Source organism: Procambarus clarkii, chromosome 57 (assembly GCF_040958095.1).
Source record: "Procambarus clarkii isolate CNS0578487 chromosome 57, FALCON_Pclarkii_2.0, whole genome shotgun sequence".
NCBI lineage: Eukaryota > Metazoa > Arthropoda > Malacostraca > Decapoda > Cambaridae > Procambarus > Procambarus clarkii.
Genome location: NC_091206.1, coordinates 19698249 through 19711569, shown reverse-complemented (window position 1 = coordinate 19711569; position 13321 = coordinate 19698249). Strand labels below are relative to the sequence as shown.

The window sequence follows — 13321 nt, the reverse complement described above, 5'->3', positions numbered from 1 at the left end:
ACAAATTTGTTTCTCGCCAACGAGAAGACACCGAGAGGCGTCTAAAAAAATTAACCCATAGCTTAAGCTAAGATATAAGAGAAGAGAACTGTACACCACGAGAACAGCCTAGAGGATCAAAAGGACGATTGTGAGTAGAATGAAAGATAGAAGAGACCCAATAAATAGTACACCACCTTGAGGATACCTTGAGATGCTTCCGGGGCTTAGCGTCCCCGCGGCCCGGTCGTCGACCAGGCCTCCTACATAAGCAGAACATGGTTATTCCTTCATTCCTCAACCAGAGCATGGTCATTCCTTTATTCCTCAACCAGAGCATGATCATTCCTTCATTCCTCAACCAGAAGATGGTCATTCCTTCATTCCTCAACCAGAGGATGGTTGGATCGCTTCTCTTATGGCTACCCAAATTTAACGTGTGTCTGAGCATCGGAAAGTCTTACATACATGAAGTCTTGATATTGAACACCTGCCCAAGGGGCAAGTCTTGCACGAGGGACAGGGATCTGTTGTGGCTAAGTCTTGTCTCTCAGATCAATCAAGTTCGGGATTCCGTTGGCTGGGGGATCGATACTAACTTTACCAATGAAGTATATTGCAGTGAATCGACCCAGAGCAATTACACAGAAATAAGTTATGAAAAGTCTTAATGTTTAACGTTTCTTGGTGTAAAGTTATGTAAAGAGCAAAATATTCAACTAATTTGTTTAAACAAATTTGCTTACAGAAAAACAATGAAGGTTGGCTTTACTTAAGTGTTTATTTAAAACAAAAAAACATTTACAGGTTCAATGAGTGAACGACAACTTGTTTAACAGGCACAAAAATCGAACTGTGAACTGAACTGAGACATAGGACTATGTCTCAGTTCAGTTTACAGTTCAATTCGGAGTCCTATGGTACGGGGATCGATCCCCGGTGGAGGCGAAAACAAATGGGAGAATTTTCTTTCAACCTGGTCTCGGGACCAAAGAGCCAGAGCTCAACCCCCGCTAACACAACTAGGTGAGTACACACACACACACACACACACACACACACACACACACACACACACACACACACACGACTAATCAAAACTTTCACACAAGTTTTAAACGAAATCAAAAACAATTTCATAAGACCAACCTGGGGGCAGAGGCGACCCAGAGAGGACTAATGTGGGCGGCAACAATCACCCTAACTCCCCCCACAATCACCCTAACTCCACCTCTTCCACATTCCTTCACAACAATCACCCATCCACAGCTGGCAACATCGGGCTGTTCCACACCCCCCTCCCCTCCCCCTTCCACTCTCACCACAACAACATCATCACCACCTCCCTTCACTACTATATCCTCCACTACAATATCCTGCACTACAATATCCTCCACTACAATAACCTCCACTATTTCCGTCAACAAATTCCCAGCATATTCCAGTGATTTATTTGTATCTGTTCTATTTTTTTCTAATTTTCTGTACATTTACTTTTTTTTACATTCAATGATATCACAACAGCGTGATATCTATGGAGAAATTTCCCAGCATTGATACATAAGGCTTCACATATTTACATAGCCCATCTCTGTCTATATATCACCATCTTTTTTCTATGACTTCTGCTTCACTATCATTTCACTCTCCTGTTACATCACTGTCATCTCGTCAATAAATAAACTCGTACGTCTGTTGTTGTTTTCTCCAGGTCATGAGCGACGGATTGAGAGCGGGGAACTAGCACAAGAATTGATGTCTAAGGTAGATTGAGCAAATGCCATTAGGGCATTACCCAACAATGGAGGGGGGGGGGAGGAAGGGGGAATAACATTTCATTCACTTGGACCCGACCTTTTAAGACCTTCCCTATCCCTCATTCTCCTTCCCTAACCCACACTATCTTTCCTATCCCTCCCTACCTCCCCTATCCCTCACTATCTTCCCTGCCTTAAACCACCTTCCCTATTCCTCACCACCTCCCCTATCCCTCACTTCCTTCCCTACCCCATCACTACCTTCCCTGCCTTAAACCATCTTCCTCCTATTCCTCCCCACCTTCCCCTACCAACGACGGAAAATATCTTCCTGTTACAAACTCAAGTTCTAGAGAAAAAGATCTAGGCGTAGTCGCAACTCTAAGCATTGCCACAGAGTAAAATAAATCGGATAACGTCACAAAAATACTTTTTACACTACCTACGTGAAACCATTCGTAGTCTCACGTAGTCTCACGTAGTCTCACGTAGTCTCACGTAGTCCCACGTAGTCTCACGTAGTGGCTTGAGTCCCCTTTGAATACAGAACTGCAATGAGGCTCATTACAAAATTTACATAGGATTGGCCACGAAGAATGACGTCTGAATCCGCTCGTTTTAACGTAGCTAGAAATGATTACATATATCCATAAACAAACACGAACAAACACAAGCTCTTTCCATCTATCTCTCTCTCGCTTCCTCATTCTCTTCTTCGCCCATTTATCAATCAATCTCTCAGTCTCTTCTTCAAACGACTCTCAGTTTTCTTGGATTCAATTTGGGCAGCCTTCATGATTTACTGATAAAATCGAGTTCTCTCTGCATCAGCCAAATTTGAAGACATTTTGTTTTCGATGATCATCTTCGCTGATTCCTTTTTTCTCGCCTCCTTTCTTTGTTTCTTCATTCTCTCTTCTTTTGTAGTCCTTTATTATTCTTTTCTTTTCATCATCTCTATCATATGGTTTTCTTCAAAACATGTATATTATATATACACGTTTTGAAGTATTTTCTCGAGAAACAGTATCAACGCAATAATGTGAAACTAATCTTGAAAAGATTCATAATCTATCTTGGTTGAAGTTCAGGATCATGTCAACGCTGACAGTGGCTGTCATAACGACACAAGCGGTTTATCATTATTCTGTCAGCTCGAATGTTTGTCTATGTCTTTAAAGACCCTCTTCGGGACTGTTAGCCCCCAACGCTCTCATCACACTAGATGAGTCCACCTTTATCAAAATCCTCAGATTAGGCAAAATTGTAATTAATTTTTGTCAATAAAGATGTTAATAATAATAACCTCAGCCCACACAAGTGCCTGACATTGCCAAAATATTAAGGATCATATTTTTCTTCACACAACCAAACCATCAGTAGAGATATTACATTACAAATGAGACTTTACAGTTATGACTGATTAGGAGCCATAACTGTAATGATAGCCCCTGGAAACTGTCTTCTTCTAGAAAATGAATTACAGTTTGCCAGGAGCCTTGCCTGAGCTCCTCGTGGTTTACTCCCACTGGCTGAGCTCAAGCTTGATGCGATCTGATTGGCTCCTTCAAATCGATCCCTCCCTAATTGGTCAGATTTGATTTCAAAACTGTTTAGGATATCTATGTGTCCGTTATAGTTTTGCAAGAGCCTACAATACTCTCTTACATTTGACTTACTGACTTTGAATATATTGGCACTTACTTTAACAACTATAACGCAGAAAACCACAATTGTCAAGTATTATCAGACTACATAATATTACCCTAATATGGGACACATGGGGTTCTTCGTTGTCTCCTCATTCTCTTCCTTACTGAGAATCTTTTATGAGCCCTCATTTACAAAAGCCATCTTGCCTTTTCTCTATGCTCTGCCTCCCTTATTCCCTCTTCTTCTTTTTACCTATCCCTTTCAGTCGTTCACTACCTACTGTCTCCCTCCCTCCTGCCTATCATTTCCTACCTTCGCTTTCTATTTACCTTCCTACCTCACTCCTTTCCTCTCTTCCCTCCTTCACTCCCTCGCCCCCCCTGCCCATCCACTAGGGTTGGACGGTAGAGCGACGGTCTCGCTTCATGCAGGTCGATGTTCAATGCCCAACCGTCCAAGTGATTGGGCACCATTCCTTTCCCACCCCGTCCCATCTCCTGACCCCTTCCCAGTGCTATATAGTAGCAATGGATTGACGCTTTCCCTTGATAATTAACGCCCCCCCCATCCCCACGTTCACCCCCACCCCCACCATCCACCCCCTCCACCCCCCTCGCCTTCACCAGCTTTTTTTTTTTTATTAAGATATGAGGTACATCTGCATTAGTGCAGCTTCATCAGCTGGAGAGAGACTTCTCGAGGATACTCTATGGATTATCCACACACAGCTGCTTAGATCCTGGGCAGTGGGTGATGGGATGGGAGGGAAAGGAATGATGCCCAACCACTTAGACGGTCGGGGATTGAACGCCGACCTGCATGAAGCGAGACCGTCGCTCTCCCTTCCAGCCCAATGTGTGTGTGTGCGCGTGCGTGCGAGCTTGCGAGTCGATGTGAAGTCATGACCTTGTGTGAACGTCTCCATGACCATCGAAAATGCACAGAAATAACCAGTTGCATAAAAATGCAACACGAAACAAAGGTCGAAGGTGAAACGAGCAACACATTAACCACAAACAACCAGCAACATATTAACCACAAACAACCAGCAACACATTAACCACAAACAACCAGCAACATATTAACCACAAACAACCAGCAACATATTAACCACAAACAACCAGCAACATATTAACCACAAACAACCAGCAACATATTAACCATAAAACAGACTTTGAAAGTTCAAAGTCAAGCCTAAAAAATACACCGCCAGCCACATAGCTTAGGAATTAAAAGACTTTTATAAGCGCAACATTAGACAATTCGTTTGGCTGGGGATGAAACTTAAGCTGGTTATCAGGCTTCGAAGAACAAAGCTGTTTAGACGCACCTCTTTCATGCCTCAAACTGGCTTGAGGGGGAAGAGACATAGGTGGAAATAAGAGGTAAGAATGTTGGGTAGGAATGGAAGGTAAGAATGTTGGGTGGGAATGGGAGGTAAGAATGTTGGGTGGGAATGGGAGGTAAGAATGTTGGGTGGGAATGGGAGGTAAGAATGTTGGGTGGGAATGGGAGGTAAGAATGTTGGGTGGGAATGGGAGGTAAGAATGTTGGGTGGGAATGGGAGGTAAGAATGTTGGGTGGGAATGGGAGGTAAGAATGTTGGGTAGGAATGGGTGGTAAGAATGTTGGGTAGGAATGGAAGGTAAGAATGTTGGGTAGGAATGGGTGGTAAGAATGTTGGGTAGGAATGGAAGGTAAGAATGTTGGGTGGGAATGGGAGGTAAGAATGTTGGGTGGGAATGGGAGGTAAGAATGTTGGGTGGGAATGGGAGGTAAGAATGTTGGGTGGGAATGGGAGGTAAGAATGTTGGGTAGGAATGGAAGGTAAGAATGTTGGGTGGGAATGGAAGGTAAGAATGTTGGGTGGGAATGGGAGGTAAGAATGTTGGGTGGGAATGGGTGGTAAGAATGTTGGGTGGGAATGGGAGGTAAGAATGTTGGGTGGGAATGGGAGGTAAGAATGTTGGGTGGGAATAGGAGGTAAGAATGTTGGGTGGGAATGGGAGGTAAGAATGTAGAATGAGAATGACAGGTAAGAATATACGAGTAGTGGTGAGGAGGAGGAGGCTGCTACGAAAATAAATCTTGGAGTCTGGTAGAGAATGGAGAAAAAAGGTCTGAAAAAAAATAAAATGAAACGGGATGATTGTGAATGAAAGAAGTTGTAATGAAAGAAAACTGAAAAGAAAGGAGGAAGAGAAGAGGGGACAATAAATATAGAGGAAGAGAAGTCTAATCACATGAAAGCAATGAGCAAGATTGTAGTTTCAAAGTTTTAAAGACTGGCAAGGAGAGTAAATTTTGTTTACGGTAAACGCTAAGAAAATGTCAAGGGGTAAATGAACAAAAAGTAAAAGAGGTATAGTGAAGAGAGAAATGGGGAGAGGTGAGGATAAAGAAGGGGAGGGATAGAGCATATGAGTGAGAAAGGGAAGTTAAAGTAGCGTGTTGTTTGTAAATATTGACAACTGGTCACTAACTGAAGGGGAGAACGAGATAAACAATGTAGGGAGGAAGGGGAGAGGGAGGAAGCGGAGAGGCAGGAAGGGAGAGGGAGGGAGAAAGAGAGAGAGGAAAAAAAGGGAGGGAGACAGGGAGAAAAACGGAGATATGTGATCAGTAACTATAGTTTAATCCTTAACTAGTTATATTATAACACAAGACTGTAACACAAACTATTGTAGTACGAGGCACTGTAACACTAGACACTGCAACACCAAACACTGCAACGATAGACACTGCAACACTTGACACTGCAACGATAGACACTGCAACACTAGACACTGCAACGATAGACACTGCAACACTTGACACTGCAACGATAGACACTGCAACACTAGACACTGCAACGATAGACACTGCAACACTAGACACTGCAACACCAAACACTGCAACGATAGACACTGCAACACTTGACACTGCAACGATAGACACTGCAACACTTGACACTGCAACGATAGACACTGCAACACTAGACACTGCAACGATAGACACTGCAACACTTGACACTGCAACGATAGACACTGCAACACTAGACACTGCAACGATAGACACTGCAACACTAGACACTGCAACACTGCAACGATAGACACTGCAACACTTGACACTGCAACGATAGACACTGCAACACTAGACACTGCAACGATAGACACTGCAACACTAGACACTGCAACACTAGACACTGCAACACTAGACACTGCAACACTAGACACTGCAACACTAGACACTGCAACGATAGACACTGCAACGATAGACACTGCAACACTAGACACAGCAACAATAGACACTGCAACGATAGACACTGCAACACTAGACACAGCAACAATAGACACTGCAACGATAGACACTACAACGATAGACACTGCAACACTAGACACAGCAACAATAGACACTGCAATAATATACACAATAATAGACACTACAACGATAGACACTACAACGATAGACACAGCAACAATAGACACTGCAATAATATACACAATAATAGACACTGCAACGATAGACACTACAACGATAGACACTGCAACAATAGACACTGCCACAATAGACGTAGTAGACGCCTATAGTCAGTTACAGTACCTTGGACTACCCAGCAGCTAATTATGAGGGCCTTCAATATCCAACTCTCAGGTAATTCCATAACAGAACAGTCTGCGAGGCACTCAGACGGTGCCAGCGGACCCAAGGGAAGTGCGCTTAGCTCCTTGTTGTGGAATGCCTGCTTTAACTGCCCGAGTTTATGCAAATGACTACTACCTATCCTTAACTTAATCAAGAGAGAGATGCCAAATGCCTTGGAACTCATCGAGTACTATTTTACAATGACGTCTGCTTCGGTTTTATGATTAGAAGCTACGTTTGCTGCTCAGAAACGTAGGTGATGCTGACCACTATAGTCAGGTTATCTTGAGATGATTTCGGGGCTTTTAGTGTCCCCGCGGCCCGGTCCTCGACCAGGCCTCCACCCCCAAGAAGCAGCCCGTGACAGCTGACTATTACCCAGGTACCTATTTTACTGCTAGGTAACAGGGGAATAGGGTGAAAGAAACTCTGCCCATTATTTCTCGCCGGCGCCTGGGATCGAACCCAAGATCACAGGATCACAAGTCCAGCGTGCTGTCCGCTCGGCTGACCGGCTCCCTAGGTTGATGGAACTGCTGGGGGGGGGGAATTGTGTGGGAGGGACTTATAGATGCCAATGAATGAACCGGTGTTTTGATGGGGGCCTGACAGCTGAGTGGACAGTGCTCGGGATTCGTAGTCCTGAGGTTCCGGGTTCGATCCCCGGTGGAGGGGGAAACAAAAATGGGCAGTTTCTTTCACCCTGATGCTCTGTTCACCTAGCAGTAAATAGGTACCTGGGAGTTAGACAGCTGCTACGGGCTGCTTCCTGGGGATATGTAACAAAAAGGAGCCCTGGTCGAGGTCCGGGCCTCGGGGACGCTAATCCCCGAAATCATCTCAAGATAGCCTCAAGATAACCAAGGTATCTTCATCCCGTATACGACTGAAGCTTAACACTAAGTAAGGTACATACTTTTATTCAACAAAACTCTTAAAAGAACAAATCCACAAGGGCCGTGACGAGGATTCGAACCTGTGTCAAAAGAGCATCCCAGACGGTGCCTTAATCGACTGAGCTACGACATGGTAAAAGGAGTTCACTCTTAAAAGATTATTTTCTATGGTCTGTAGTCTTTAAACTAAGCTCAAGTTTATGACAGATTTTATCCTGCACAATATGTACTGGAATTTTTACAGGCTTTGATTATACTTCTGTAGACTCAGAACACTATTTTAAGATGGGAAAGGGAAGGGAACTATCAGGAGAAAGCGCCAAACCATTACGACTGAATAGCACTTGGAAGGGGGTCAGGATAAGGATTTGGGATGGGACGGAGGGGAAGGAATGGTGCCCAACCACTTGGACGGTCGGGGATTGAACGCCGACCTGCATGACGCGAGACCGTCGCTCTACCGTCCACCCCAAGTGGTTGAATTTACGATGGGAAAGGAGTACTAAAAAAAGATGAATAAACAAAGATAAATGAAAGGGGTAAGATTCGAAATAGGGAAAGGATTGAAGGTTGGAAGGAAGAGGGAGGTAGGTAAGTTGGGCAGAGGAAAAAGGAGAGGAAAATAGGAGAGCAATAGGAAAAGGTACTGAGGGAGGAGGAAGAGGGGAAGGGGGGGGGGAGCAGCAGAGGAGCAGAAGGGAAAGAGGGGAAGAAAAAGAAGAGGATAGAGAGGGAAGACAGAAGAGTTGGAGATAGGAAGGTAGTAGAGAGAGGTAAGGGAAGATGGGGAGGAGGGGGGAGGAGGCAAGGGGAGATGGGGAGGAGGGGGGGGGGAGAGGGGTAGTTAGGGCGTACATCGTTGGTGAGTTATGCGACACAAACGACCCGTAGCCCTTGATGGATCCTGGTTACAGTAATTAGTCCAAGACGTTAGCCAGATATTAGCAGGGTGTCGATGGTGGGTGAGGGGGGGGGGGAGGAGGCGCGGCTGAGGAGGTGAGGGAGGGGGAGGAGGCACGGCAGAGGAGGTGAGGGAGGGGGAGGAGGCACGGCAGAGGAGGTGAGGGAGGGGGAGGAGGCACGGCAGAGGAGGTGAGGGAAGGGGAGCAGACACGGCTGAGGAAGTGAGGGAAGGGGGTAGCTGATGGGGAAGAAATCTAGAAAGAGATTGAGGTGATGAAAGGGCAGAAGGGTAAGGGAAGGAAGACGAAAAGCAAGAAGAAACAGAGAAAGAAAAAAACCGGTAAAATCCTTTTAATATCTTTAAAAAAAAAGTTGTCGTACTCAGTCAAAAAATGTTTACGGTGACGAAAACAGCATTTTTTCGAGAATTTTTATCGCGACCAAGAATATATTTAAGCCAGAAGAGAGATATGACGGGCGCAAGCCCATAAGTGAGCTAAGTGATGAGGTTAACATCTTGCTGATTAACTCATCAATGACCACGAAGAGCCGCGGACTGAACTAAGCAAGCAACGCAGCCAAGAAAGAAACTTGCAGTGCTAAGATACATATCATTCGTTCAAAACAGTGGGAAGATACATATAATACGTACAAAACAGTGGACAACTTGAAGTTGGCAACCACAACACAAGGCGCTTAGCCGTTGTTGTTATTTAAGATTCAGCTACTCGAAACAAAAATTCAGAGTAGCACGGGCTATAGTGAGCCAGTAGCAATTAACAGCCTCGTTCTGCAGTGCCTTTCTAAGAAAATCCCTCCATTTACCAATCACCTATTTCTAGGCTGACTCGCGTTTGGAACATGACCAGTCAACTTGGTAGATGTCTATATATATATAATGTCATTGTTACCATCTCCTTCTGATGGCTCTGCAACACCGCTTCAATATGACGATCAGTGCTCTCTCTCTCTCTCTCTCTCTCTCTCTCTCTCTCTCTCTCTCTCTCTCTCTCTCTCTCTCTCTCTCTCTCTCTCTCTCTCTCTCTCTCTCTCTCTCTCTCTCTCTCTCTCTCTCTCTCTCCATGGTTAGTTGATGGTAGATGGTCAGGGATCAGCCGGTGACGCAAACGTGCCTCGCTGTTTATGACAACGGCACACAGGGATTTGGGTAATTACTTGCCTGACAATATTCTTCAGGAGGGGGCTGGGGATGGTCGAGGGAGGAGAGAGAGGGAGAGGTAAGAAGGTCGAGGAGAGATACTGGAAAGGATTAGAGACAAGGTTGAGCAAATGAGAGAGAGAGAGAGAGAGAGAGAGACAGAGACAGAGAGACAGATAAAGAATGACAAACATGCAGGCATAGAGTGTCTTCCCCTCTGTCTCGCCAGCTCTCCCCCACCTCTTTCCATTTCCTATTCTCTCCAAGCCTCGTTCTCTTCCCCCCAGCGCTAACTAATGTTCCCTCACTATATCAGCGTCTTCGTTATTGGGAGTTTGGTCTTTGAGGCATTCCTGTCGGCAGGGAAAGTTTCACCAATAAACAAAGGCTGAAAAATAATTAGACATTCTTTAAGGATGGTAAAGAGAGGGGCTGACCCAATAACCATTATAGGGAAGGGGAAAAAGATCTTCTTACTGGAGAAAGAAAAATGGAGATGCAAGTTCTAATATTTACGAGAGAGAGAGAGAGAGAGAGAGAGAGAGAGAGAGAGAGAGAGAGAGAGAGAGAGAGAGAGAGAGAGAGAGAGAGAGAGAGAGAGAGAGAGAGAGAGAGAGAGAGAGAGAGAGAGAGAGAGAGAGAGAGAGAGAGAGAGAGAGAGAGAGAGAGAGAGAGAGAGAGAGAGAGAGAGAGAGAGAGAGAGAGAGAGAGAGAGAGAGAGAGAGAGAGAGAGAGAGAAAGAGAGAGAGAGAGAGAGAGAGAGAGAGAGAGAGAGAGAGAGAGAGAGAGAGAGAGAGAGAGAGAGAGAGAGAGAGAGAGAGAGAGAGAGAGATTCATTTATTAAGGTGCGAGATCAATCTGAAGCATATTATATAAATATATATATATATATATATATATATATATATATATATATATATATATATATATATATATATATATATATATATATATATATACATACACACACACTAGCCCGTCCTCCTAAGGTTTCCCAACGTTAAGAAAACGGCCAATTTAAAGTGTCCTCTCCTAACCTACCAGAGGACCCAAAACAGAAAACGGGACAGTACGTCACTTTCGCGAGCCGCTTCCATTTTCTTGAAAGACAATTATTTGACCTTATGTAACGCATACGAGCGAAATGCGACGTTCTTTGTAGGAGGACAGGCTGAAACCCCATAGACCCCATGATTCGTTATCTAATTTATCTTAAGAAAATCGAGAGGCGTACCAAAGAAATTCCAGAGTTGAGAGACATAAGTTCACTAGCATACACTAAAATAACTGAATCCGATACATATGGAGGAGTTAAGAAGGGAATAATCACATAATCATATGTGATTATGTGATACATACTGTCATAATATGTCGTTATGTCATAAGACATTATCACGTGACAATAACTGGATTGGCTATTAATGCAACAGTGCCACGAGTGAGTGGACACACAGGGAAATTAGATCCTCACTTTGCGAAATTAATATTAAAAAGAATTTAAGTTTCTGAATAATAAAGAAATAGAATAAGCTGGGAAGGGAAGATTTTGAGGGGATAACTATGTTGATGGTTGAGAGGCGGGAACTCTCAAGAACTTAAACTTACGATTGAGAACTTAAAATTAAGATTAAGATTTCTCAAGATTGAGAACTTAAATTCAATTCCCGTGCGAATGTGTGTGGGCTCGCGTACATTCATTCACTCACACACACGCACGCACACGCAAACGCACACGCACGCACACACACACACTCGAACACGCATACATACACACAATAAATAGACAAATACCGGTTGAGCTCTTCGCCACCCTCCAGTACACAACCCGGATCCTACACCTTGGGAAATGGTCGCTTATATCAGGGTCTAGATCCCTTCAGATCACATTTACCCTGACCGAGGCTTCTCTTCCTCACCCAGCAGCGTGTGTACTACACACACACACACACACACACACACACACACACACACACACACACACACACACACACACACACACAAATCAGGCAAGAAAGAGAAGGGTGTGCAGACTGCATATTTTTGGATTGCCAGAAAGTCTTTGACACTGTATCACACAAGAGGCTAATGAAAAGGCTGGAGATGCAGGCAGGAGTGAAAGGGAAGGTACTCCATTGGATTAAGGAGTACCTAAGCAACAGAAGACAGCGAGTCACTGTGAGGGGTGAGGCCTCAGATTGGTTAGACGTCACCAGTGGATTCCCGTATGGTTCAGTCCTATGACCTGTACTGTTTCTGATATATGTAAATGATATCCCATAGGGTATAGAATCGTTCCTCTCATTGTTTGTTGATGATGCAAAAATTATGAGGAGGATTAAAACAGAGGATGATAGTAGGAGGCTACAAGACGACCTAGACAGATTGAATGAATGGTTCAACTAATGGCTACTAAAGTTCAACCTGAGTAAATGCAAGGTCATGAAACTAGGCGGTGGAAACAGGAGGCCAGACACAGGATACCGAATGGGAAATGAAGTACTTAATGAAACGGACAGAGAGAAAGATCTAGACGTTGATATCAACGTCTCCTGAAGTCCACATAAAAAGAATTACATCTGCGGCATACGCGAGACTGGCTAACATCGGAACAACCTTCAGGAACCTATGTAAGGAATCATTCAGAACCATGTACACAGCATATGTAAGACCAATCCTAGAGTATGCGGCCCCAGCATGGAGCCCGTACCTTGTCAAGCACAAGACGAGGCTGGAAAAAGTTCAGAGGTATGCTACTAGGCTAGTCCCAGAACTAAGAGGCATGAGTTACGAGGAAAGGCTGCGTGAAATGCACCTCACGACACTGGAAGACAGAAGAGTAAGGGGAGACATGATCACTACCTACAAAATTCTCAGAGCAATTGACAGGGTAGATAAGGATAAACTTTTTAACACAGGTGATACGCGAACAAGGGGACACAGGTGGAGACTGAGTACCTAAATGAGCCACAGGGACATTAGAAATAACTTTTTCAGTGTCAGAGTAGTTAACAAGTGGAATGCATTAGGCAGTGATGTGGTGGAGGCTGACTCCATACACAGTTTCAAATGTAGATATGATAGAGCCCAGTAGGCTCAGGAATCTGTAAACCAGTTGATTGACGGATGAGAGGCGGGACCAAAGAGCCAAAGCTCAACCCTCACAAGCACAAATAGGTGAGTAGGTGAGTACACATACACACATGTAGCAGTTAGACAGCTGTTACGGGTTGATTTATGGGGATGTGTGTATGTGAAAAAAGTTGATTGATTGACAGTTGAGAGACGGGACCAAAGAGCCAGAGCTCAGCCCCTCGCAAGCACAACTAGGTGAGTACATCTAGGTGAGTAAA

The 13321-nt window shown here is 44.4% G+C and overlaps 1 protein-coding gene across 1 annotated transcript; it reads left to right on the top strand.

Annotated features, from left to right (window-relative positions):
* Nucleotides 1-5417: 5417 nt before the first annotated feature.
* LOC138353371 (mucin-22-like) lies at nt 5418-6480 on the top strand. The gene is made up of 2 exons (XM_069306373.1): nt 5418-5424; nt 6077-6480. The coding sequence occupies exons 1-2, from the start codon at nt 5418-5420 to the stop codon at nt 6478-6480; spliced, it is 411 nt and encodes a 136-aa protein (XP_069162474.1).
* The last annotated feature ends 6841 nt before the right edge of the window (nt 6481-13321 follow it).